We start from the raw sequence: 23,349 nt of genomic DNA, 5'->3' as shown, positions 1-23,349 counted from the left end.
TTAGAAGATCTTAATATTTAGTTTCTCGCAGGCTGAACTGATTCATATTCATTCATGCTCTCTGTATTTACTCAAACGTTTGAAGAACGAGATGATTTCTAGAGCATTCTAGAAGATTTTGGATAATATTTTCTAATGCATATGCATGACATTTTTTATTGTTATATTATTTTCTTCCTGTAAGCACTGAATATGACTGCACACACGGTTACTAGCTACACAATGATGAACAGATATATCTATGAAAATATCACAACACATACACTTACACTTAGGAACATTACCGCAGAGGAAAATAATATCAATCTCTTTTTTTATTTATCATCCGTTTCTCAAGCATTTTACAATTAATTGCATTCTTCCATTTTTTTGTGTAAAAATACTAATAGCACACATTAGAGTTGCGATGCAGTGTTTTTGAAACGCCAGCTCGTTACACCGGAGGGTTGTTATAGCACGATCACTCATTAATAGATCATAAATGCTCGGTTGGATCTGATGTATTGATGTAAGAGAGCTGATGTTCTGGACGGGTCGTGATCGCTTCAGAGCCCGGGGGCACAAACCGGCTCAGATTAGTGTTCATTAGCGGAACTGTGATTTAACACACCGGGTAACACACTCACTGCTGTATGTGAAGCTCTGGGTTATCAGATGCTATATTTAGTTCCTGAGTTCAGGGAAGCTTCTTGACTAGATTTGGCGCTTTACTATCCCGTGCTCTACCTCGAGGAGCTATGGTGGCCTGAGGGGTCCGAGGATTCATCCTATCAGCAGATCTACAGAATATGAGGATTTGCTTTGATACCGAAATGACAATTATCATTTTAGGCAAGCTTATCAATTTAAATGTGTGGACAAACATGAATTTTAACTGCACTGACGTCAAGGACGGACTAAAATACATTGGCTGTAAATTTCAGGTGATTTCTAACTGTATCGCCTTCTGCATTGAAGTCCAACATATTTTGAGGAAATAATCCAATATTAATCTCTGTCTAGACCAGCACGAGTAATATATGCAGTCATTTGAAGACAGAGACACTGGTTTCTGAATCTTGGCTTCATGCAGGCCACAGATCTAATGCGTCTCTATAGCACGCATTGTATTTATCGAGCAAATTATACGCGAAAATTAGTTTTTCCGAGCATATGATACGCACTGGAAACACATATAAACGCGTATCATGTGCACGTGAAACCTCATTTTCGCATATAAATTGCACGATGAATACAATGCGTGCTATAGAGACGCAGTTCATGAGATTAGGCTGGTTGAATCAAAATTATAACGCGCTCACAAACACACGGCTGTATGTTGCGCACATGACGCAAACTTCCTATTTCAAACGTGCAATAAAAAGAAATCCGCGTTCGAATCTTTTTCTTTCTTTCTCTTTTTTTTTTTTTTTTTTTTTTTTTTTTTTTTTTTGCATGCCCTGTGTCTGTTTTACTCTCAGGATTAGTAGGATTAATCAGACATGTATCACAATATTGTCTATTTTATATCACGCATTCTGGCTCAAACAGCATGCGCGAGCAAAGGTCATGGGTTCGAATCCCAGGGAAAGCGAGAACTGATAGAACTGATGCATGAATGAATGCAATGTAAATCGCATTGAATTAAAAAAAAAAATGAATCTGCCAAATGCATTAATGTAAATTTTATTTTTCATTTAAGACGTTTTACAGGCCTTTTAATAAAACAAAATTGATCCGACAAGATGCAAAATTGCCTTATAACAAGATGAGATGCGAACTTATTTAATATGTGCGTGTAAAACGTCTCCTGAGAGAAGAGCACATGCAGATGAGGGGTGTGTGTGTGTGTGTGTGTGTGTGCGGGGCAGTTATACTGTGGGTGGACCGATATTGTCACGGCATTGCAGACGAACACACACACTACGTGTTCATCCCAGTGCTTCCGTTTCCCTGTGTAAGGCACGGGGTTTGACCATTAGAGGAACAGAGAGAGAGAGAGAGAGAGAGAGAGAGAGAGAGAGAGAGAGAGAGAGAGAGAGAGAGAGAGAGAGAGAGAGAGAGAGAGAGAGAGAGAGAGAGAGAGAGAGAGAGAGAGAGAGAGAGAGAGAGAGAAGGAGGAGGAGGTGATCGTGCTTCTTTTCTCCAGGAATACCAGACAGATCCTCTGCTTTACTCCGTGAACTGACTTTAGTGCAGGTCCATCACTGAGATTCTCGTTTTTAATCTCTATATTCTCCCGTGCTGGATGAAGATTCTCTTCGCGGAGGACCGAGAGTAAATCCATGGGTTCCCCGAGCAGAATCCCGTGAGCTTCATCGCGCTTGGAATATATGTGACAAAAACCCATCAAACCGGCCATATCTGGAGCTGCTCGAGCTCGCTGTGCTGATTCTGGGATTCGCTCATTTCAGGTAATGTCCAGCGTCCGCTTCTTCTTGATTCAGTGAGTTGTTGCACTTAGGCCATCGCTGCAGAATCCATAAACACATGTGAAAAACATCCGTGGTGCATAGAATAGTCGATTCTGGATCGTTGTAGTTAAAATACATTGCGGAATAGTATTTATCAAACAGTTGTGTTCATCTCTCCAAAGAAAGTTGTAATAGATACCCGTGCAATGATTTTATATCTCCTGCATTCATAGAATTCATAGACGCATCGAGGAAGACAATGTGAACAGAACTGCATTGTTTAAAAAGTTAGGTTACAGTGTCCTTAAAACACATATTACTTGTAGTAATAATTACAGTAAGCTGTGCATAATTACAAGCAACTAACCCTAAACCAAATCCGGTAACACTTTATTTTACAGTGTCATTGTATGCAATATGTTACATGTAGTTATGCTACTATAGTGGCCTAATAGCTAATTATGCCTTTTAAGCTCATTAATTATGCATTATTACATGCAACTAATCCTTAACCAAACCCTAATCCTAACCCTGTAAGTACATGTAGTTACTTAATATTACTCAGTACTTAAATGTATAATTACAGTGTAACAAAGACACCTCAAAATAAAGTGTAACCCCTAATCCTAACTCCTATAGTAAGTACATGTAATGAATTATTACTCAGTACGTAAATGTATAATTACAGTGTTACAAGGACACCTTAAAATAAAGTGCAATCAAAAGCTAAATGTTAATGCATTATGTATCTAATATGTAGGTATATTAATGTGCATGTGTGTGTTTGTTTTCCAAGAATGTTGCGATGATTTATGCGAGCAGACTTTTCAAAATTATGTTTTTGTAGGAGCACATGTGAGAGTTTTAATGAAGAATGCTTCGAAAACCTCGGATATTTGTGTACAGATTTGGAATCGCATTGTTAGTTTTGTAACAGAAGTTTATTTCGTGATCAGAAAAGCGAGACTCACGAGCAGAATGAGAGTTCATTGTAATCAATGCTTGGACTTATTAAAGTGCTGCAAACGGGCTGAAGGGAAATGAACAGCACAAACGCGTGTTTGAAAGAGTAAGAAGGGCTGATGGTGTGTTGTGTGTCCTCAGGCCTCGGTGGAAGAGTTCAGACATGGCGGACAGCGAAGACACTTTTCGGCTCCAAAACTCTCCGAGTGACTCCGAATCAAAAGATTTACAAAACGAGGGAAAATCAGAGAAACAGAATGGAGCCGCTAGCAAATCCCCATCCTCACAGACTACATACATTCAACAGGTAACAGCTACTGTGTGTGTGTGTGTGTGTGTGTGTGTGTGTGCGTGCGTGTACTTAACCATGTTTTGGCTTCAGACTTGCACCCAGAAGTGAGCTAAATCTGCCAGAGCTAAAACTGTTTTGGAGTCGTCCTTATTTGTAAAACAATATAAAGTAATTTTTAAACGTAAACTTGCAGTGAGTTTTCTGTCAGGTCAGGGTTTAGTGCTCGGCTAGAGAGCACGGTAGAGGTCTGTGGGATGTGCCAGCACGATAGTGTGTGTGAGGAATCCGCTATAGTTGCTGATCTGAGGTAACTGTCGAACAGTCGCTAATATAAGAAAATTAATAGCTGTGCAGTAATTTCATAACTTACTGTTGCTCAGGTACTCGACGAGGCATAATATAAAGTTACATCGTCTACACGAGTTCAAATTCAAATGTAGATTGACGGAAAGAGATGCATAATATAAGAAAAACACTTTACTGAACTAACCATGAGCAATACATCTGTTTCAGTATTTATTAAGCTTTGTTAATATTAGTTAATAAAAATAAAGCTGTTCATTGTTTGTTCATGTTAGTTCCCAGTGCATTAACTAATGTTAACAAACACAACCTTTGATTTTAATACATTACATTGGCATTTAATATTCAACAGTATTATTGATCTGCCTGCCTTAAGCTGGACGCAGTTTTCAACAAACTTTGTTTTATTATTTTCACTTTATCACTGTGAAGCTGCTTTGTTGCAATCTGTATTATAAAAAGCGCTAGGCTATATAAATAAAGGTGACTTGACTTAATAACGTATTAGTAAATGTTTAAATTAATATCAACTAAGATGAATAAATGCTTGCTCATTCTCAGTTCATGCTAACTAATGTTAACTAATTAACCTTATTGTAAAGTGTTACCCAAAAACGAAATATTGCAACTATAAGTGTATAACGCAGAACACGAGTGTGTGTGACAGGCTGTGTGTGTGGGAGTGTTTGGCAGTGCATATTTCTGAAAATGTTTTCTCTTTGCTATATCATTGGAAAATAATAACGCATTTTCATCAAGCGATGTTAGCTTTCTCAATTTTTAAAATGCTTGTTTAGAACAAAATCTAAATCTAAAGTTCTACGAACTTAATCTTGGAGTTTATTAACTTAAAATGAATTCTGCTCATTTATTACTTTTCTTTAAAGCTGAACAACTTTTTTCTCCTCATGCATTTTGATGCCATTTTGTTTAGCGTTAGCCTCGTTATTAATGCTTGAAAGATGCAGTGCACATGTTCATTCTCTGCATATGCATCTGTCTTTTTAAAAGGGAATGGAAGGGATAAAAGTTTACTTGCACGAGCGAGAGTTGTGGGCAAAGTTTCATGAAGTGGGAACTGAAATGATCATCACCAAAGCAGGGAGGTAAGAAACAAATCTTTTCATTGCATCGATGCAATTTTCAGATAACCTTAAAAATGCACAAACTGATCATTATAACACGAGGCCTAATTATTATTATCATTCAGTAATTGTAATACTAATTGTATATTATTCATTATGCATATTTCTAATTACATTTTCCCATGCAATGATCATAGTTTATTGAAATAGAATTAATTATACATTTTCAATGTAATTTTTAACGGAACAGACTGGGTTGCTTGGCTAATAACAAAAAAAAAATATGTTTCTACAACAACTAGCCTAGCGATATTTTTAGTAATTAATTAAGATGTATTGCATTTTTTTATTTTTTTATTTTTTTATTGAATGTGTTTTGAAAGTTGCAGTCTAAGTAAAGGCTAATTCCCGAACTTCAATAAGCAATGCTTTGACTCCTAATTTAAGACGAGTTATTATGCAAGTTATGACTGGAGCTGGAAACAATCATCATTTGGATTATTGATGCATATTTTTCCACTAATGTTATAATTAGCGATAAACTCGGATCTTTCTCTAAAACTAAAAGAGCATTTTAAAATTGTATCATCGCATATTAAATGTATTGCGTCTGATATATAAAATTAGCAGGGTTAGTTTTAAGGTTATAATGGGTATTAATTGTTTGTAAATTATAAACTAATTGTTTAAAGCAGCAGTGTGGAGTTTCAGGCCCTGATATTCCTCTCTAATAGCTGAGAAGAGTTTTAAAAACATATTGAACATGTAATTGCGTTTCAATTCTTTTACTGATAAAAACTTCTGCTTCGTCAAAAACAGGAAAGTTTTCTCAGAAATCACATGTGGGCTTAAAGCTGAAATCTGTGCATGAACTCCTCAGTTGCTGAACATTATGATCAGTGTGAGATTAAAAAGGCCAGGTGAAGGTCGAGAAACACCGAGCTCATCGCGGGAGATTACGCTGATGTGTAACGTCATAAATATCCGTATGCATGCAGCAAATTGTCTTGTTCTTCTCATTTATTATTCATAATCGCGGCAGCTTTCAAACGTGCAGCTCATGATTTTCTCTCTGCGCAGAGCTGAACAAGGCGGCTTTTGTACTAACAACATTTTCAAGTCAGTTTAGTGGGGAAAAAATCCCTCTCTATCTATCAAACACTCGACAAAATCGCCACAAACTGCTCGATACTTTTGTGCACACTTTTCATAGTTTTAATTAACCCAATATCTCTTTTTTTTTTTTTTTTTTCTTGTCCTTAAATGTTCCTTTTATATTCTGTGATTTAAGCGTTGTATTCGCAGACTTATCTGTATAGGCCTTTGAGACTAAATTAATCTGAATCAGATATACCATACTAATTAAAGTGTGTCTAACCAACGCTATCTAACGAACTATTCGCACGCATTTTACTAGGTGGCTATTTCTTACGAACTCTAATCCCAGTGACGGGTGTGAGATTAGATTAAATTTGTCTCCAAAACACACGCATGAAACGATCGATTTAGCCAAAGCATTTTTTGTTTGCTCCAGTGACAAATATACATTAAATATATTGAATTATTATAATTACTATTGTTGTTATTATTTGAGAAAAGCCTTTACGCGATCCCTGCTGTAATATTGTCCCGTTTTCGTCCACAGGCGCATGTTTCCCAGCTTCAAAGTGAAGGTCACCGGGTTGAACCCCAAAACCAAATACATTCTCCTGATGGATGTTGTGCCAGCCGATGACCACCGCTATAAATTCGCGGATAACAAATGGTTCGTGAGTCATCAATTGTTTTATTCGCAGTTAATGTCACTGGAGCGGGTTGTTATTTACTTTACTCAAATAGATGGCTTACGTTTAAAGTCCTCACTGTTGCTCTGATTGTCCATTTCTCATCCCCTTCTAGTGCTAAAGCTTCTCAAAAGTTCCTGGCAAGACCTATCAAAACTGTCACATATCCCTTTTAATTAAATAATTAAATTAGACTCATTCATGGTCTTTATTCATGCTTAAAGATGCAGAGACACACACTAAGAAAAGAAGGCATTTCTAAATGTTTACACACACATGTTTGTTCATTTCAGTTTAAAACAATTTAAAGTTTATAACTTTATTTAAAGGATGAGGAAAAACAGCCTTATTACACACGATTTCATCTGCTTCCGACAGAAAACAGCGTATTATGCTACTTGTTTTATGCTCCTTTTTCAGGGTCAGTGGTTTGAATAGTTGAGGTCACTGAGGGCGGACGTCCACAGGCCAACATCTCTGATAATTACCAGTTCAGTGCATGTTCTGGAACTAACAACCCTCTTGATCAACCATCATCTTAGCCATTAACCAAATAAACCGGGCTTTGAAACTCATTATGCTCAACACACAAGGCAGCGATGCATGATGAATGGAGGCTGATCACAATTTGACGAGTTTCGATTTCAATAAAGGAAACACATGTTGAGGGAACAAAACATCTTTTAGTTTTAATGAAATCATCCTTGTACTTAATGCATGATTAGATAAACAGAATCTCAATAATCACATGAGAGAAAACAGCAATTGATATAATATTTTGTATATGTGTACATTTCTGAAATGCATAACTGACACAGTCTCCTCTGATAACAGATCTCTGTAAACTGTACTGTGGACTCATGCATTTTCTGTAGAGCTGCTTTGAAACGATGTGTATTGTGAAAAGCGCTATGCAAATAAATGTGGATTAAATTGAATTTTGCAAGTATAAAAGTCTACAGAAGGGAAGTCCGTGTGTATTTACACTGAAGCACCATGTGTTTTGCACTATCAATAATGACATGAGAGAAACTGGTGATGGCTGTAATCTTCTGCCAGGATAAAGACTAGCGTGTGTTCTGCTCCAGGTCTGTGACGGGGAAAGCTGAGCCTGCGATGCCGGGAAGACTGTACGTTCATCCCGATTCTCCGGCCACTGGCGCGCACTGGATGAGGCAACTGGTGTCTTTCCAGAAACTCAAGCTGACAAACAACCACCTCGATCCCTTCGGACATGTGAGTGAATATCTGTCTTATGTGGATTTGCTTTGAAACTATTAACTCTTCCAGCAAACATATTATGGATAAAATCAGTGTGTAAAAAGCTATTTCTACCTGCAGCTGAACCCCCCAAAAAAATTTTTTTGGGGGGCATAAATTGCACTGCAAAAATACTTTTCTTACTTAGAATTTTTGTCTTGTTTCGAGTCCAAATATCTAGAAATTCTTAAATCAAGAGTAATTTACTAGATGAGTAAAATAACATACGATATTATGTCTTGTTTTCTGGGAATATACATCAAAATGAAGTGATTTATTCCTTAAAAAGAGCTAAATTATCTGCCAGTGGGAAAAGAAAAATAATCTTAATTCAAACAGAAACAAGAATGTTTTTTTTTATCCCATTGGCAGAAAATTTTGCTTGTTTTAAATAAAAACTCACTCAATTTTGATTTTTTTTTCTTTCTTTTTTTCAGAAAACAAGACATAATATCGTATGGCATTTTACTAATCTAGTAAATGACTCTTGATTTAAGAATTTTTTTATATTTGAACTGGAAAAAAACAAAAAAAAAAACAAAGTAAGAAAAGTATTTTTTGCAGTGTGAAGTATTGTTTACGAATATTTTTGACTTGAATACATTAGTTTAGATGTAACCTTTTCTTTCCAGTGTAGCACAAAATGATCATGACAAAAACTCAGGCGAAGCAGAGAATGAGGATTGGAGTTTTTAGGGAGCGTTTTGCGTGTGAATTGAACTCCAGGAAACACAGATCTGAAAAGGTGCCGCTGACAAACGCCAGATCAGAGTAACAACCGAAACACTTCTTAAATCCAGTCATGATAATTGAGACAACAAAAGCACTCGCAGCCGTCTCAGATGTGGACACACGGAGTTCAGATTACTAATTTACGCTCTGGAAACTGTTGTGCGTTAAAAGAAATGTAATTTTCTCCCGGTATACCAGCAATCTCGATACGCGAAGCGTCAAGCAAAGCAAGACCAGCTCACTCTCACAGCGATCATCTTAATCCAAGAGCATGCGAATCAACAGTTCTCAGATTAGGAGAGCACTGAGGTCCTCATATGCGTGTTCTGCTGTGTAGTCGATCGGCTTTGCTTCTCTGCCAAACCTCAGCTGGCAGAATGAAATCGGAGCCTTGCTGGAATGTGAGTCGAGTTGTAAATTTCTGTCCAGAATGCATTTTTGATTGGTTGCAGTGGTTCTTGGCGAGCCCCCTTTGTGCCGAAAGAGCACCCTGGGATTTATAAATGAAGTACGGCTTCTCGACCAAAATAACAATCTATCGGTCTGTTGTTCCAGGTGGTTGAAATAATTTCAGACCTATTTATAATTGTAGTCTCAGAAGCAGGGCTGAACATGCGATGCTATAAGCTGGAACCTGTTAGGAAATACATAAAAACAGCCAATATTTCCAAACTCCGTCTTAATTAGACTCCAATGATGAGATAAAGATGTCTGAAAGAAACTCACAATAATTCCCATGTGGGTCACTTACCAAGCATGTAAAAGCAATACAACACAGTCTGAATTTTCCAAGTTCAAGGCTTTTTTAGATATTTTAGCTTTGGCTTTGATCATTTTAGTCTCATTCATCAGTGCACACACACACACACACTCCCTGCCTCTCGCAGCCATGCAGAAATATCAGAGTTTGGATAACTGTGCTTCAAACTGTTTATATGTGCAGACAGTGTGTGATGAGTGATGGACAGAGGAACACAACGGCTGTTAATCTGCAGGGTTTCGGAGTCCTGTGATGTCGGGAACATGAAAGAGTGGAGTAACATTCGCTGCCCTCAGTGATCGCTCACTATCATTAAAAACTATCATACGGCGCTGGAGAAGCTGAAGCAGGGCAGGACAGAGCAGACTAACACTAGTGGGTGGTCCAGCAAACACTGTTCTGATGTCCAGATTTACTCATATTAGAAGCGGTTTGGTTGCAGAATCCAAGTAGGCCTTTAGTTTGCTCAAGACTTTTATTTTGACATCACATTTTAAAGCAATGCATTTCTCTTTTCTTTTTTTTTGCAATAAATCATCTTGTCGATCTGGAGCAAAAGCAATATTCTCAGCTGAGATCAATGTTTAAAGTTTACAGCAAGTCCTGCTTTCCAAGTCTCGGTGTTGATTCGAGCCAAAAGCGGCTCAGACACACACACACACACACCGATGGACTGATGTCACTGATCAAAGCAGAAACGCTGCAGTTGTTTGGAGAATGCTTGCGAGGGGAAAACGCATGAAAATGGAAAAGAGGAATGTGTGTGTGTGTGTGTATTTAAACTTGGCATCCACATCCAGAATGCAAAGTTTAGACAAAGTAGCCTACATTATACACACACACACACACACACACACACACACACACACACATTTGACTTGGAAAAGAACAGGCCACAGAACCGAAAAGAACTTGGACAAAAAAAGCAATATTCTGTTTAATCGTGACCGGCTAGGCTAGGCTAGGCTAGGCTACTGATGGAGATTTCTCAGAGATCTTCAGGTCCAGCGATTCTCTGATTCTTAAACTCTCGTTTGAACTACAAGTAGCCGGACAAGCGGTTTTAGAGATGGACAAACTGTTTGTCATGTTAAAATCAGAGACTCAGCAAAGGATCTGTAACTAAGTCCGACACACATTTCACTTAAAAAGTGAAGTTTCCCAAAGAAAGCGGGTTAATCAGGTGTAAGTGCGAACAGACGGAGCGATCATTGATCTCAAAGCGTTTCTGAAAAATGAATGTGTTTAAAAAACGCAGCTAATAGAAAGAAGAAAAAACAATTAATAAGCGTTCTTCTTTCGCAATGACATTAATCATAGCATAATTTAAATTAAGTGTCTTTAGCTTTATTATTGTATGCCTACATTATCGAAGAAGATCCATTAAATAATAGGCTACGCATTTGATCGTCATATTTAAGCTCTATTTTCTTTCCAGATCATCCTGAATTCCATGCATAAATATCAGCCCAGGATCCACATCGTGAAGGCAGATGAAAATAATGGATTTGGGTCCAAAAACACCGCTTTCTGCACTCATGTGTTCCCAGAAACGGCCTTCATCGCAGTCACGTCTTACCAGAACCACAAGGTAAGAAGGGTCGGATCAAACGTTTCAGGTTTATCATGTTGAGATCATTTTAAACATTCTAAGCATGAAGTTAGAAAATAGATTCGGGTGTGTGTGTGTGTGTGTGTGTGTGTGTGAGCTTATGATTCCTGATTGGTCGAATGATTCAATCAAATTACGCGCCTAATTTTGAGATTTGCCCGAAAACAGATTAGATTGTTCAGCTATATCAAAAAATATTGTTGCTAGATATAGCCTAACTGAGAATTATTATTATACTAATTCATATGATATTAATTTATGCAGGCTAACAAGCCATTATATAGGCTATTGATGATATTTTTAAATGATGTTTTATTACAGTGCATGTTTAGATTTTTCACTCTGAATCCACGAAATGTTTAAGTCTGTTCAGCGATTCTCCAGAAAAGCTCATCGTGCATCTGCTGAGATTCCGACTGTGTTAAAGTTAATAAAGTAACGCGTGCATTATTAGACATCCAGATTAATTTTATTCTAACTTAGAAAACAAAAAAGAATAAAACATGTCCGAAATGTTTATGTGGAAACTAAATATTATGAAAACGTGATTTATTTATTGTCGGTCAGCTGTTGTGTTTCTCAGAATATTTCCACTCGTGAATTATAAATCCGATTGTTGTTTAATAGTTCAGCTCCCAAACCAAGACATTTCTGCCTCGTCAAAGTTACGCATGTCATTCGCTGGAAAATACAGATACGAAAATAATGCACAAATAAACTAAATAACATGTCCTTAATACATTATGGCGTGATATGCTTATGATAAAATGAATGCATGTGTGTGTTTTTGTCACACTTGTTGCATCCAGTTAAAAACTCGTTTTTGCGCTGTAATTAAATAATAATCAGCCTTAACGACGCCGTGAGTCCGCTCGATCGCAAAGGTAGGAATATGGTAAAGATGGAAACTTACTTTCTAACACTCATCCGGGTAAGATGAGAAGGAACATCGAAATGCACACATTTAGCACACTTTAATTCAGACCTCTTTTGTTTACCTGTATTTATTAATTGATTGCGATTGGTGTAAAACAGACGTTTATTTGACGTGTTGAAGCTTCTAGTGTTTTCGCCCTCGCTTTTAACACAAAGCCTCAAAAGTTGGGTTTTAATACACACGGAAGAAGTATATTAATTATTTACAGAGCCTACATGCAACATAAAATTGTTAATTTAGCCGATGTCTTTTAACATATTTTTTAAGAAAGCAATTTTGCACACCTTAAAAGAGTAAAAGCACGTGCACCTGTATGTCATTAAAAATAATAGATTTTGAATAACCTTTTGGGTCTTCAGGTTGCAGCCAAACAAACCAGCGCTGATAATCATGTGTGGACCAGATTTATGAGCATGAGCAACATGTTACAAGTTACAAAACACAATTTACCAGCGCATATATGGCACATATTCTTCAGCAAGTCTAGCCTTAAGCAGGCCGTCTGAATGTGGTGATTACATGCGACTATACAAACAGACCCGTGCCATATATAGCCTATAGCCTATACCATATACTGCTACAGACTTGCTTTTCCAAAATGCAATAACCTGTACTTCGGTTAATCAAATTGAGCAGTGAAAATTAAGAGAGAAAAAAAGAGAATATAAAGAGAAAAACAATATAGCATCATAAAACAAAGTTGCGAATTTCCAAACACTGGTCGAGCTTAGCAAATGCGACATCGTTGGAATATTTCGAATTGTTCCTTTTTGCACTCTTAGTAAAATGTGCACATTAAGAACATCAAATTGTCATTTACAAAACTACTCAATTTTGTGAAGTCTGCCAAGCGCACAGTGGGTTTATAAAAGCTCAAAGGGACATTTTTAATAGGTCTCATCTCAAGTGAGAGCCAAAGCAATGTCAAAGATCAAGTCCTGTTAGGAAACACAGCACAACAGCCAGAGAGAGAGAGAGAGAGAGAGAGAGAGAGAGGGGGGGGGGGGGGTGAGAGAGAGGGGGGGGGTGAGAGAGAGAGAGGGAGGGGGGAGAGAGAGGGGGGGGAGAGGGGGGGGGATGAGAGAGAGAGAGAGAGAGAGAGAGGGGAGAGGGGGGAGAGAGAGAGAGAGAGGGGGGGGACTTTAATGCTTGACAACTTTCTTGTATTCTTTGTTCTGTTTTATGTACTTGTGTAAGGTTGTTTTTTTTTTTCATTTTATGTTCTGTCTTTTATTCACTTTCACTTTCACAGATTCACAGATTTTGTAATCTATCTAATCAGATAATCACATTATCACAATGATAATAATAATACTTTTTATAATCAAACTTTCATTAAAAGCAACTATAAAAAATCAAAGTTATCACTTGGCAAAAAAAAAAAAATAATCTGGTAACACTTTACAATAAGGTCCATTAGTTAACATTAGTTAACTATCTATAGTTAGCATGAACTAGAATGAGGAATAGTTCTACAGCATTTATTAATCTTAGTTAATATTAATTTAAACATTTACTAATATGTTATTAAAATCAAAGGTTATTAAAGATTAGTTAATGCATGTGAACTAACATGAGCGTTAACAAAGTTTAACTAATATAATAACACATGTATTGCTCCTTGTTAGTTCATGTTGGTTAATACATTAATGTTAACGAATGAACCTTACTGTAAAGCGTTATCAAACCCTTTGTTTTTAAGTGCATGAACACTATTCACAAAAGGCAAAATATTTGACGTTGACTTTTGACATTTTATTTTATTTCTCAGACTATGACAGGATTAGGATGAATTATTAGTGCTTCGCATGTGGAATTATTAGACATTTTCATCCTAATGCAAAGACAGCAATCTTTCCCCAAACTGACGGATGTTTTCCTACATTAGAGCTTCGAACAAACCCCAGTTTCTGTGGGTTTCATCATCAGAACACTAAACCACAGGCCATGCTGCTCCTATATCTAACGTTCTACTAGATACGCCTTCAAAGTCAAGACTGAAGACACTAAAGTGGTTTAATGTTTAGTGTTACAGTGGATTCCCCCATTAACAGAAACAGAGATCAGTCTGAACACAGTGAGCCGTGGGAAATCAATCAATCAGTCATAGAGAAATCATCTTCTGGGTTTTCCTGCTTTGTGTGCCAGGATGAGCCATAGAAGAAACTTCACACAGTCTCTGGTGGGCTCGTTAATAACCAGATATCTGGAGTTCAGATCAGGCTGAGGATCTCACTGTTTGTTTCTAATGGATGAAAAGACTCACGTGTGTGTGTGTGTGTGTGTGTGTGTGTGTGTGTGTGTGTGTGTGTGTGTGTGTGTGTGTGTGTGTGTGTGTGTTGATTTTGCAGATCACACAGCTGAAGATCGAGAACAATCCCTTCGCGAAGGGCTTTCGTGGGAGCGACGACATGGAGCTGCATCGCATGTCGAGGATGCAGAGGTGAGCCTAACCCTGGCTTATAATCCGGTTTATTACTGACACACACAGACAGATCAGAGATATGATCATAGACACACAGACAGATCAGAGATATGATCATAGACACACAGACAGATCAGAGATATGATCATAGACACTGACAGATCAGAGATATGATCATAGACACACAGACAGATCAGAGATATGATCATAGACACTGACAGATCAGAGATATGATCATAGACACACAGACAGATCAGAGATATGATCATAGACACTGACAGATCAGAGATATGATCATAGACACACAGACAGATCAGAGATATGATCATAGACACTGACAGATCAGAGATATGATCATAGACACACAGACAGATCAGAGATATGATCATAGACACATAGACAGATCAGAGATATGATCATAGACACACAGACAGATCAGAGATATGATCATAGACACAGACAGATCAGAGATATGATCATAGACACACAGACAGATCAGAGATATGATCATAGACACACAGACAGATCAGAGATATGATCATAGACACACAGACAGATCAGAGATATGATCATAGACACAGACAGATCAGAGATATGATCATAGACACACAGACAGATCAGAGATATGATCATAGACACACAGACAGATCAGAGATATGATCATAGACACTGACAGATCAGAGATATGATCATAGACACACAGACAGATCAGAGATATGATCATAGACACTGACAGATCAGAGATATGATCATAGACACTGACAGATCAGAGATATGATCATAGACACTGACAGATCAGAGATATGATCATAGACACACAGACAGATCAGAGATATGATCATAGACACATAGACAGATCAGAGATATGATCATAGACACACAGACAGATCAGAGATATGATCATAGACACAGACAGATCAGAGATATGATCATAGACACACAGACAGATCAGAGATATGATCATAGACACACAGACAGATCAGAGATATGATCATAGACACACAGACAGATCAGAGATATGATCATAGACACAGACAGATCAGAGATATGATCATAGACACACAGACAGATCAGAGATATGATCATAGACACACAGACAGATCAGAGATATGATCATAGACACTGACAGATCAGAGATATGATCATAGACACACAGACAGATCAGAGATATGATCATAGACACTGACAGATCAGAGATATGATCATAGACACACAGACAGATCAGAGATATGATCATAGACACTGACAGATCAGAGATATGATCATAGACACACAGACAGATCAGAGATATGATCATAGACACTGACAGATCAGAGATATGATCATAGACACACAGACAGATCAGAGATATGATCATAGACACTGACAGATCAGAGATATGATCATAGACACACAGACAGATCAGAGATATGATCATAGACACATAGACAGATCAGAGATATGATCATAGACACACAGACAGATCAGAGATATGATCATAGACACAGACAGATCAGAGATATGATCATAGACACACAGACAGATCAGAGATATGATCATAGACACACAGACAGATCAGAGATATGATCATAGACACACAGACAGATCAGAGATATGATCATAGACACAGACAGATCAGAGATATGATCATAGACACACAGACAGATCAGAGATATGATCATAGACACACAGACAGATCAGAGATATGATCATAGACACACAGACAGATCAGAGATATGATCATAGACACACAGACAGATCAGAGATATGATCATAGACACACAGACAGATCAGAGATATGATCATAGACACAGACAGATCAGAGCTTTCGCTTTGTCAGACAAACTTCTGAAATTTCAAGTGTAGACAACTTTGACATTACATCAAATATTTACTAAGTTAATATTAAACATTGAGCATTGAATCACTATTAGTTTTGGTCAAAGCATGGGGATTTATGATGACATAAATATTGTTATTGAGAAGTAAATGTTTTTGATCAGTTCATTTACGAAGCACTATTGACCAATGTGCTGAACAACAGTGAAATAAACCGTATTAAGAGAAAACTAAAACTAAACACACAGACAAGACACCTAGAAAACACTACACACACACACACACACCTAACCCACACTGCCTCATCACTCAGAAGCTACAGAAGGAATGACCTCTTTTAGACGTAGATTAATACTCTATTTCTATCCGAAACTGAGGAAATATAAAATATGCTTCCGCTCGCAGGATTGTGATTCTGCTGTTTGGCAAACACACACATTCAGAGGGTTGCAGCAGTGAGTCTCACACAGACGAAAGCAAGAATCGCCATCCCAAAATCATTAAAAGAAGGAAACGGATTATGTTTTGTTGTAAAAGTTGTATGTTCTTCAGCATTAGAGTGATCAGTGTGAGGTTTCTTCTGTCTTCAGCACATTCACGCTGCTGGCTTTGGTGGATAGAAGTCATTCCTTATAAACTTTTCAGTTTGACACAAGTTACACAAACTAAGAAGGTTCTACACCACTAGCATGTGATGCTCATAGTAGCATAAATGCATGATTTATCTTAGAACTTGTTGTGTTGTGTTTGAGGAAAGCGAAGACCTGGAGGATTGTTGCCGCCACGGAATAAAAAATAAGGGAAAAGACAATTGAAATTCTGAGTTTATATCGAACTATTCTGAGAATTACAAGAAAAAAACTTACGGGAAAAAATCAGAATTGTGAGATTTGAAAAGCACAATTACTTTATTATTCCATGGTGGAAAAAAGCTTCCATTACAGACCGACTGTAAAAGTTGAGAAAACTCACTGCAAAAATGCTTTTCTTACTCAGTATTTTTGTCTTGTTTCCAGTCCAAATATCTAAACATTCTTAAATCAAGATGCATTTACTAAAGTAATAAAAGGACATACATACGATATTATGTCCTGTTTTCTGGGGAAATGAATAAAAATTAAGTGATTTGTTGCTTAAAAAAAGCTAAATTATCTGCCAATGGTGTAAGAAAACTAATCTCAATTCAAACAGAAACAACATTATTTTTCTGACCCCATTGGCAGATAATTTAGCTTTTTTTTTTAAGCAACAAATCACTTAATTGTTAATTATTTCCCAAGAAAACAAGACATAATATCTTATGTCATTTTACTCATCTAGTAGATGCATCTTGATTTAAGAATGTTCAGATATTTGGACTGGAAACAAGACAAAAATACCGAGTAAGAAAAGCATTTTTTTGCAGTGCTCAATAAAGTCCTGAAGCGTGTTGCCTCAAGTTTTTGGGTTTCTGCTATTTTACAGTGAGCCAAATCAGGAGCTGGCTCTTTACAGAGGTGTCTCACAGATAACAGGAGCACTGATTAAACTGAACTAAACAGGGTCGTGTTAATCAATGCACAAACACAAGCCAGCGCAGACACAAACCAGAGACGGCTGCTTCACGACGGCTCTCCTCTGACGGGACACTTGTGGTGCGATTGCTCCTCTTCAAGCCGTATCTCAGTCTCAGCTCTATAGATCCGCAACAGTTTTCTGCAGTCGTGATGTTTGGTCCAGTGGAGGTAAAGACCACATGGATCGCGCTCTTATTTTCTCCAGATGACTGCTGTATGGAGTGTGGAAAAACACATTTTCAAAGCAGAAAATCTGGTTGTGCTGCAGCCAACATAGGCGTTGTCCACTACAAAATGACAGACTTCATAATACACTAGGAAAAAATGTCAATGCTCTTTCCATGCCGTAGTTAACTTTGTCTGTTGTTACTTTGAAACAAGCAGAGAAAGAACTGACTAATGTCTCCCACGAGAGCCTTCTATTGAGTTTCCAGATAATGACCTGAGGACGTTAAGACCCAACTAAAGCCTGTACGATTCTCCTACCGAATCCGTTATACAACTTTACTCTCAGTTATTTATTCTGCAGATGCTTTGACTTACAAGAGCGCTGCAAAAAATGCTTTTCTTACCTCGTATTTTTGCCTTGTTTCCAGTCCAAATATCTAAAAATTCATAAATCAAGAGGCATTTACTAAAGTAATAAAATGCCATTCGATATTATGCCTTGTTTTCTGGGGATATTAATCAAAATGTGATTTGTTGCTTAAAAAAAAAGAAGATTATCTGTGAATGGGGTAAGAAAAAAAAACTTGTTTCTGTTTGAATTAAGATTATTTTTCTTACCCCATTGGCAGATCATTTTGATTAAAATCAAAATTGAGTTGAGTAAAATCACTTCATTTTGATTTATATCTCCAGAAAACAAGACATATTATCTTATGGCATTTTACTCGTCTAGTAAATGCATCTTGATTTAAGAATGTTGTGAAATTTGGACTAAGCAAGACAAAAATACTAAGTAAGAGGTGTGAGGAAGCCGCAATTCGTTAAAAAGACCTCGAAGCAAAGTAATGTATCATAAAAAATACAGTGAGAATCAGAAACCCTCCGCTATGGTGCCGGAGTCAAAGGTCCTGATATCCTATCTGTCCTCCACTGTCAAACGCTGAGACGAAGCAGGTCTGGTCTGAGTTAAACTCGGACGACTGGAAACCAGGTCAGTGGTTCAAAAGAAATAGTCCAGGAATTAATGCATCTTTCATAGATTAATTGGCATGAAAGCTCCGGTCGTAGACAGATGGGGAAGAGATCATGTGGTCGGCGTCAGTGAGTGGTTTCGAGAGCTTGACTGAAAGAAAAGCATGTAAATGAAAGCCATGAAATGGGTTTTTCTGTCCTCTAAAGCACCAAGGAGTATCCGGTGGTTCCTCGCAGCACTGTCCGCCAGCGGGTCGGCACCAGCGCGAGTCCGTTCGGTGGAGACGTCCAGGTTCTGTCCGCTCCCGGTGTCATGAGCTCTCAGTACTCCTGTGAGAACGGGGTCTCCAGCTCGACCCAGTCCCAGTCCCAGTCCCAGTCCGCTTACCCGCTGCCCCACGAACACCGACAGGACTATCACTGCATCAAGAGGAAAGGTGGGTCCATATTCCACTTCACTTTTATTTTTTTAAGACATAGTTGCATATACAAAGTAATAGGCAAATGGCATATACACAACTACACATAAAGGAGAGGAAAAAAATGAAAAAAGATCCATTTCACTTCTGAAAACTTTAGCTTTTAGTGTTAAAGTCCCCCTGTAGTCGATCATTTTATCCCTTAAAACTCACCAGAATGACATATTTAAACTTTTTTCCTTGAAAGAAATGTCTTCATGCCTTACAATATCTTGAATGTAACTCGACACCGCTGCCTCATTTAGTATGCACAGTTCTATGAATATGCGAATGAGCCCCGCCTCCACTCACTCACTCAGCTCAGAGATCCACTGGTTGACGATCACACGTTGATCTGATTGGTTACAAGGTAGTTTGTGACGTCAGAAACACCAGCGATTTCAAAGCGTGTTTTTGAGACTGTCTTTGGTTCACTGCAGTTTTAAGGAGGAAATACTCAGCAATGGTGTCGACTTATGAACTTACACATGCTTTGTCTTAAAGCACATTAAAAACACCACATAGACACATAAACAACATTAAAAGCTGGATTTTCACCACAGGGGGACTTTAATGTTTTTTCCTGTTTTGGTTAGGATTACAATTACTTTTCACAGTGGCAAATCTAATCGCAATGATTCAGTCCCGTTTGATCGGCTTGTGAGATTCTAGCGAGTTCATTCCCATCCCGTTGTGTCTGTGTGCAGCTGAGGACGACTGTCCCGCGGGAGAGCACTCCTACAAGAAGAGCTACGTGGAAAGTTCATCCAGCGAGGACGATCACTACTACCGGCCGGTGAGCTACTCTCAGGCTCTGGGTCTCAGCGGCGCCCCCTACAGGCCCGAGTCGGGTCAGCGCCAGGCCTGCATGTACGCCAGCGCGTCCCAATCCAGCGAACCCGTGCCGAGCCTGGAGGACATCAGCTGCAACACCTGGACGGGCGTCTCCCCGTACGCCGGCATGCATCAGCCCTACCAGCACTTCTCGGCTCACTTCACCTCCGGCCCGCTGGTGTCCCGGCTGAGTGGCGTCTCAGGCCACGCCTCCCCGCAGCTGGGCGACGCCCACTCCATGTACCAGAGCTCAATGTCCCATCAGCCACTGGGGCGCCAGTGCAGTCCGAGCACGGGGATCCAGTCGCCCACTGGAAACGAGTACTTGTACACACACACACACACACTCTCCCCGCACCAGTACCACACCGTGCACGTCATGCCCGACTGGAACGAACCCAGCTAACTGGATCCCCAACATGGAGGATGGCGCTTTATGCATATTTATATCTTTTATATATCCAGGCTGACTTGTGCCGTAAACATCAGAGGCCACACTGCCAAAAATACTTTCTCACTTAGTATTTTTGTCTTGTTTCCAGTTCAAATACTGAAATATTCTTAAATCAAGATGCTTTTACTGAAGTAGTAAAATGCCATACGATATTATGGCTGTGACCCAAACGACGCACTATACACTATGCACTCAATTGTGTAGTGTATGACTTTTATAGGTTTAATTTGTCTTCCAACATGGGAGTCTGATAGCCGCCCGAAAGTGTCCAACGTTCCACACTTCGTTTTTGTGGTTAAATGTGCATCATCCGGGTATTTAAAGTGCACTTTTTCTTTTTAGAATTTTCAATGTGAACGCACTACTCGCACTATTTATACTACAAAATGGCGTAGAATAGTGCACAAGTACGCGATTTGGGTTGCACCTCGTGTCTTGTTTTCTGTGGATATAAATCAAAATTATGTGAGTTTTTGCTTAAAACGCAAAATTATCTGCCAATGGGGAAAGAAAAATAATCTTGTTTCTGTTTGAATTAAGATTTTTCTCAGCCAATTGGCAGATAATTTAGCTTTTTTAAGCAACAAATCACTTAATTTTTATTCATTTCCCCAGAAAACAAGACATAATATCTATATATGTAATTTTACTCATTTAGTAAATGCATCTTGATTTAAGAATTTTTAGATATTTGGACTGGAAACAAGACAAAGACACTGAGTAAGAAAAGCATTGTTGCAGTGCATTTCCAGCAGCGAGAGTCTCAGGACAGGAACACGAGACTCGTTTGCATGAGACTGACTGTATATCAGGGACTAAATCTTCCCTTTCAATGCAAGGACTAATGCACAAAGATGCCAAGTTTTATTAAAAAAAGATGTCAAAGTGATTGAGGAAACAAATCCAGTTTTATAGTATTTTTTCCATCTCATTGTTTGAGTTGACCTTGTCCTTTGAAAGTAAGTCTTTGGGCTCGTGTCTGTACTCACACATCAACCCTTCTGCTGGTCAGTGAGCTCCACCAGTCTCTGAAAGCAAGGCAGAAGTGCTGGGTTAGTTGGTGAAGACACACATTTTGGCGATGCAGATTTTGTTCAGGGATATATTACAAGTTTAGAGCAATTTTGAAGAAAATCATTTATGTATCTTTGTGTCTTTAAACTACCAGTAAGTCCATGATACAAAACACCGGTAAACTTAAGTGGATGAATTAGCACTTCTTACTAACGGTTATCTGAGAACAATAGTACTATAAGCTTGTTATCACAGACGTACGGCCCAGTTTCTCATGAGAGACATCAGAACACCAATCACAGAGTTAATGACTCAAACATGCTGGAGTTCTTCTAGAACATCTATATCGGTTTGATTTACATGCAACATGTAGTACGTTAAACTTTGGTATGGAAATGTTTATATTTTGACACTTGTAGTCAGCAGATTTTTTTTTTCTTGTTAATAGTATTTATTTTTCTTGTATTATAAAACTTTCTTTTACTTTACGTTAAAGGACATTTGCTAGGTTGACTTTTTGAAATTAGTTTTTTTTAAATTACTTTGAGTTTTGTAGTCAAAGTTTCTTTTTTAGCTAAAAAAAAGGGAAAAAATGCTGAGAAAAAGGTGATCAGACTGGTTTAAAAATGTCGAATGCTTACGAAAAACTGTCAAAACACACAAACATGCTGTACATAAAACAAAATGTACATAGAAAACAGAATAAATGTAAAAGATTCTTCCTTGAATTCTGAATTTATTTAATGCAACTCTGTGAAATTAATCTATGGCATTATTTTAACTCTATGAACAATGACTTTACAGAGTTGGCGGAGCTGAAGTTTACTGGAGACACCATTTTAATAACTGAAAATCAATAAACTTAACTACACTAAAGTTAGTGTTATCCTAAGAGTTGAAGCAAGTCTCATCTGATTATATCTCTTTCACTGCTTAAGCCCACTTGAGTGCATCGTTTATTTCATTCATTTGATTGAGGAACGTCTTGTATTTTCAGATATTAATGGTGGTCATGACAAATTAGCAGTTGTGTAGAAAATCCTTTGGATTAAAGGAGGTTTAACCAACAATTACACCGCCGGTGCAAAGGCCTCTCTGTAAATCTTCAACATGTCACCCTTGAGAAAACAGTCCATTCTGAGCCAAAATGGAGTTAACCATTGACCTCTAGTGGCAGTCGGTGGATCGCTGAGCCGCAGATGTGCTGGAGAAGCTGATGGAAAACACAATCTGAAGTTATACATGCACGCATTCAAGGCAAAAAGACAAATGTGGGCTTGTTTGGATTTTAGGATAAGGATAAGATGATAAATGATAATGTAAACGCTTTATTAGAAGGGTTTAGAAGAAAAGTTATGTAATGCCTGGTCCGTGTCTCCTGATAAAACACTTCTAAAACACAATCCTAATACAAATATTGCTGAATTTCAACACTGATTCCACACGAATCAAACACCGAGACTCAAGCGTTCTGAAACATGATCGTCCCCTTCACCTCTGCACAGATCAAACCTGGTCAAAATAGTTCC

The 23,349-nt window shown here is 38.1% G+C and overlaps 1 protein-coding gene across 2 annotated transcripts; it reads left to right on the top strand.

Annotated features, from left to right (window-relative positions):
* Positions 1-1,877: 1,877 nt before the first annotated feature.
* Positions 1,878-22,717, top strand: tbx5a (T-box transcription factor 5a). 2 transcript variants are annotated; one of them, XM_079871275.1, is made up of 9 exons: positions 1,878-2,393; positions 3,498-3,663; positions 4,963-5,057; positions 6,682-6,801; positions 7,909-8,056; positions 11,011-11,163; positions 14,473-14,564; positions 19,268-19,497; positions 20,226-22,717. In XM_079871275.1, the coding sequence occupies exons 2-9, from the start codon at positions 3,520-3,522 to the stop codon at positions 20,756-20,758; spliced, it is 1,515 nt and encodes a 504-aa protein (XP_079727401.1). In that variant the 5' UTR covers positions 1,878-2,393; positions 3,498-3,519; the 3' UTR covers positions 20,759-22,717. The 2 variants fall into 2 exon arrangements, with proteins under 2 accessions (XP_079727401.1, XP_079727402.1); XM_079871276.1 differs by lacking the exon at positions 6,682-6,801 and having other exon boundaries at positions 2,071-2,393; positions 20,226-22,711.
* Positions 22,718-23,349: the final 632 nt, after the last annotated feature.

The sequence above is a fragment of the Squalius cephalus genome, assembly GCF_949319135.1.
Source record: "Squalius cephalus genome assembly, chromosome: 5".
NCBI lineage: Eukaryota > Metazoa > Chordata > Actinopteri > Cypriniformes > Leuciscidae > Squalius > Squalius cephalus.
Note: the sequence above shows the minus strand (reverse complement) of the source record. Positions and strands in the feature narration are given on the sequence as shown.

Excerpts from the sequence above, each read along its gene's own strand:
- tbx5a (XM_079871275.1), top strand. The coding sequence starts at position 3,520 with ATGGCGGACAGCGAAGACACTTTTCGGCTCCAAAACTCTCCGAGTGAC. Across the intron at positions 6,802-7,908 it reads AAATTCGCGGATAACAAATG|GTCTGTGACGGGGAAAGCTG; the intron begins GTTCGTGAGTCA and ends GTTCTGCTCCAG. Across the intron at positions 8,057-11,010 it reads ACCTCGATCCCTTCGGACAT|ATCATCCTGAATTCCATGCA; the intron begins GTGAGTGAATAT and ends TTTTCTTTCCAG.